Source organism: Lepidothrix coronata, unplaced genomic scaffold, assembly GCF_001604755.1.
Source record: "Lepidothrix coronata isolate B3197 unplaced genomic scaffold, Lepidothrix_coronata-1.0 Scaffold60, whole genome shotgun sequence".
Lineage (NCBI taxonomy): Eukaryota > Metazoa > Chordata > Aves > Passeriformes > Pipridae > Lepidothrix > Lepidothrix coronata.
The window spans coordinates 4,730,304-4,735,418 of NW_016690240.1; the positions used below are offsets into that span (position 1 = coordinate 4,730,304).

At 45.5% G+C, this 5,115-nt stretch overlaps 1 protein-coding gene across 1 annotated transcript in view; it reads right to left on the minus strand.

The window, feature by feature from the left end:
- The window catches only part of NAXD (NAD(P)HX dehydratase), a 49,753-nt gene extending 45,044 nt beyond the window's left edge, over positions 1-4,709 (minus strand). The window contains exons 1-2 of the mRNA XM_017817301.1: positions 4,047-4,709; positions 2,429-2,827 (exon numbers count right to left, since the gene is read on the minus strand). Of these exons, the coding sequence (XP_017672790.1) occupies positions 2,429-2,827; positions 4,047-4,617 (970 nt within the window). The 5' untranslated portion in view covers positions 4,618-4,709. The remainder of the gene's footprint in view (positions 1-2,428; positions 2,828-4,046) is intronic.
- Positions 4,710-5,115: the final 406 nt, after the last annotated feature.

Below are 5,115 nucleotides of genomic sequence, written 5' to 3' on the forward strand. Positions count from 1 at the left end.
TTCTGTTCAGAAGAGTGGTTTATTTGGACGTTAATAATAGTGTCCTAGACCATAGTCATGCTTACTTTCTAAAAAGCTTTCAAGGAAATGCTATACAGTATAACATAATTATGCAGAAAATAACTCCCATGATATTCCTTATTTTCAGCTGTATAAAACTCAGCAGACCCCACCCCCCAACTCCAAAATATAGAGGAGGAAAAAAAGAAGCGAAAAAAAGAGGAAAAAAGAAGGAAAACTGTTCTAGAAATTTTGGGCATCATAATGGAGAAAAAAATGTAATAAACAAGAAAACTCCACATCTGTGTGCTATCAGGAAAAAGCATCTTTTTCTCTGTCTTCCACAGAAGCTAAACCTAAACCAGACAGGCTAATCTTCAGTAATAAAATTTCTTTGGTGTTCAATAATGATAAATACTTCTGGCTGATCTTTTGCTTTTAAAAATCTTGTATAATACAGACATCCCACTCCTACTGAGACTAAATTAAAAAGGGGGAAAAAAGGAAAGAAATTAAAAGAAAAAGAAAAAAAAAAACCAAAAACACAACCTGTTTTGGATTGCAGCCAAAATAGCATTGCAGTGAGCGAGAGGAGAACAAAATGCTCATCTCCTCTGGAAATAGGGCAGATTATTTTCTTTAAATCACACTTCATACATCTGCTGGTTTTCAACCACACAACATAATATAGCTTGTAACCCCTAAAGTGCAATGTTATTAAGAAGGCCCTCTGTTTCTTTGTTTCTGTTTTTTGTTTATATGTAAACAGAAAGCGAATGCATAATAAATGGCGAGAAAACAGAGAATTATGCAAAAAGCAATTCTTAAAAGAGCCCTACTCTACCTACAGAAGCACTAAGGCATATTCAGCTATAAACAGAAATCTTAATTCCTTAAAAGATGTTTTGCCTGAAGCATTATGTTCACGTTTTAGTATAAATGCTTTGTTACACCTTTGTCAATCACAAGATTAGAATCCTGAATTGCTCTTGCTACAGTTAAATAAATATAATGCATTTCTGCACAGTGCAACATGACTGTATACTGACATGATCCATCAAGAAAAACTGAACTTTAGTTTCAAGCCGTTACAGATAATTCAGCTTTCAGGAAAAACCTTTCAGAAGTAATGGTAAGGCCTTGTAGGTACCATCACCCCAGTCTAGAACCTTAAATGATTTCCAAAGGGATTTTCTAAAGCACTCCAGTTATCCTTTTAATTTAAAAGTCAAAACATTTAAAACACTGAATCTAATCTATGAAAGTCTGCTGCCACCAAGAAATGCTACAGACCAACTATTCTCTAAGAAACACAACCAGATCTGCCAGCCTAAACCCTCAAAGACCAAATCACCCAGTCTCCCACGCATTTTACCAGAAAACACAGTATGTAATGTAGAACTGAAATGGCTCCAAGATCCTCTCAGGACTCAGAGAATGCCCATTAGGATCTGGCATGCCAGATTTTTTTCAACACTTTTCAAACTACACTTTTTTCCTTCCAAGCAGTGTGAAATTCAGAATTAGAACAGAATAAGACTTGTTTCATTTCCACGTGGCAGGCTACAAACCACCAAGCCCCAACCTGACTAGTTCCAGCACTTAGAGAAATCCCTGATTTCCTCCTCCCCAAGCAGTCTACCTCCATGTGGAAAGAGACTATGATAAAGATAAATGTCAAAGACCCACAGGTCTCAAGAAATCAGTCTGTTAATGACCAGCTTTTGGCCCACACATAAGGTAAGGAAGGAAAGGTCTGTGCATAAATACCAATTCTTGAGCTACTGCTTTGCCTTTTTCTTTAAACCAAATTCAGATGCCCAAAGAATTTATAAAGGAGCTGGTGCTGAAGAAAAACAAGCAAATATTTTCATCTTCTATAACACCTACTACAATAATACATTTAATTAATTGGTAAGATTCAGAATTTTGTTGTAAAGAAATTTATTTTAAAGAAGCTAGGTTGTAACATCTGACTTACTTCAGTGTAGGCAAAACTCCATTTTTTTCCCAGCCCTGAAAAAACATACGCACAGCCTTAACTTCATACACTGGGTTATGCTCGATAACTTCAAGCAGAACAGCAGCAAAATTTCTGCTACAAAGTACCTAATGTTTCTAGTAGCTTTCACAACTCTGCTACTTGCCTTTTACATATAAAGCTTCTCCTAACTTCACACAGATGTGAACATGGAAAGAAGTTCCCAATGTTTACAGTGTTTGAAAGGTACGATTTTGCTCATTAAAATTTGTTGTAACTAATGTACCTGTATTAAATAATCAGTACAACAGTACGAATGACAATTTCATTTCATTTTTATCAGACAGACACCTTCACCACAATATTAAATTATTCCAATTAGCTTTTATTTTTCAAAAGCTGCTTACTACCAGTGCTTTCACACAGAAGTATTAAAAAAACCCTAGCTTTTATTTATGCTGTAGAAGGAAGTACCTATCGGTGGAGAAAGTGTTGCTGTCATAGCATTATAATTAAAGTTATCCGCATATGAACGATGGTTCGCTCTCCGAGGTGGACTTGTTGGTATAGATTGTGACCTTTGTGATACCGTAGAAGAAATTCCTGCCAACATCTGTCCCAACATCTGTAACATCTGGAGTTCTCGAGCATGCTCAGCTTCTCGACGCTTGTCCTCAATTTTGAGCCTCTGCTCTTCAAATCTGTAAAATTTCTCATCTGTATCCATGCTCTGCTGCAAGAATTTTTCCATCATTTTATCCAATGTTAAATTTGTATGGCGCTTTTTTGATCTTTTGGGCTGACTGAGAGGTGGGGTAATAGTTGGAGCATTGACTTCTTTAAAGCCTAAAGCAAGGAAAGAAACAATTATTTTTCTGATGAAAAATAATTTTCTAAGAGGAAAGCAGCAAAAAATCTCCCTACGAGATGTGCACCTAATGCGCCGCAAAGTTGTTCCACTTTTTCAATGTGAACTTATTTCAGATATTTCTATTTCAGAGTACTAAAGCAAAAAGACAAGCTTCCAAAAAGTTGCAAAGGTAACACAAAAATCACAGAGGCATCTTTCAATTGTTGTAGTACTAAAGTTCAACAATAGGAGTCTTTTTGATCTTCTAAAAAGGTTTAAGTGAATGCTATTAAATAGTATAGCCTCATTTGTGTATTGCAAGTAATTACATTAATCTAAATTGAGTTTCAGTCTGTTGGCATTCTAGATTTGCATTTCAAAAGAACATTAGTGTAAACAACTCTTTGATGGGGTTTATGTGTAAAAAGAACGTTGGTTAAACGTCAACCAATTGGCTGATTCCTCAGTGATGTCAACTTCTGAAGACAGGTTCATGTTTGTATTAAAACGCCCGCACTAATCTAGATTCAAAACAAACAAGTAACACTTTCCCCGCACCTCCACAATACAAAAGCGGAACGGAGGGTAAAGATCGAGCAGGGAAAGGACGGCTTTATCGAAGTGCTGCTTCGGTCCGCAAGGCCACTAAAGTTAAAAGCAGTGTTTCTGAAATAACGCATGCAATTATTACATAAAAGCTCTCTGCTAGCTTTCTGACCCATCTGCAACAATAAGCAGATTTTTCAGGTATTATCGTCATCATCGTTTTAATACCGATTAACAAAACTGCACAGTCTGCAGTGAACGGGAAAATCCTCCAGCGAGAAGGATGCTTATTTTCTTGTACAGTGCTACCTGCCACTTTGTCTCGATAACCTCTGTGCTAGTTTTCCATCGGTTTCCCAGTGATAAATCCGATAAAAACTCCCTAGGGCTCCTGTCCGCAGCATCTCCCTCAACCCGCTGCGCAGCATTTACAGCACCAGCAGCCGCCCGCTCCCCCTCCGGGCTACCCGGATCACGGGGACGCGCAAGGTGCAAGGGCCGGGGGAGACATGGGCGGATTTCGGAGCGCAGAGGATGGGCCGGGAAGGAGGAGGGTAAGGCAGAAGCCAACCGAAGCGCGCTGGCTGGGGAGAAGCGCCGGCAGCCGCGCTGGGAGAGCCCGCGAGGTGAGGGGAGGACACCGGCGCCGGGAGCCCGCCGGCTACTCACCATCGCCCGGCGGCACGGGGATGGCGAAGGACGGGCACTCCACCTTGATGGGGTGGTCAGCGTAGGAAGAGCACTCTCCGGAGTCCTCGGTGAAGTTGTCGCGGGGGGACTCCGGCCCGGCTTCCTCGTCCAGCTCGGCGTCCAGCTCGCGGCTGTTGTGCGGCGTGCCCGGCGTGGGCGGCGCGGGGAGCGGCCCCGCGGGCGGCGGGACAACCTCGGGCGTCGCGGCCAGCGCGGCCAGCGGCTCGGGGGCGCCCTCGGGTCCCCCCCGGCAGCTCAGGATTCGGTCCATCTCGTCGTAGTACTTGCATATCTTGCGGGCGTGCCCGTTCTTCTTCAGCCCGTCCCGGGCCTGGTAGTACTGCCGCTTGAGGCCCTTGATGCGGATGCGGCACTGCTCGGGGGTGCGCTCGAAGCCCAGCTCGGCCAGGCGGCACGCCACGTCCCGGTACACATGGCTGTTCCGAAAGTTGCCGTCCAGCGCCGACTGCACGTCCGCCTCGCCCCAGATCTCCAGCAGCGCCCGCGTCTCCAGGTCCGACCACAGGAAGCCCCGCGTGTTCGTAATCATCCTTGGCCGGCCGGGGTCACTGCAATGGCCGCGCACCGGGGAGAGGGAAGGAGGGAGGGAGAGAGGGAGGGGGAGAGGGAGGGACGGAGGGGGCGGAGGAGGGCGGCGGGGAGGAGGGAGGGGGTTTAATGCCCGCACTCGGCTTTCCCAGGGGGCGCCTACGCCAGCCCTGGCAGCCGCCGTGCGGCGGGAAGCGGCGGAGAACCGGGCCCCGGGCTCCGCATCCCGGGCCGCCGCCGCTCGCAGCCCGCACGCACGCAAACAAAACTTTCCAGGAGCCGCTTTGCGCTGCGGGCACCTGCAAGAGGAGGGGTGGTGAGGTGGAGAGGAAAAAAAAAAAAAAAAAGGCACTTTCCCGACTCGCCCCCTCCGAAACCGATGAGGATAAATAAAAAATAACAGCCGGGCTCCCGGCGGGGAGCCGCGGCCCCCTTCCTCCCCCTCGCTCAGGCAAGCATCCGGGAGCGGCCGCTCCCCCGCCCCTGGCTCTGCCGGGAG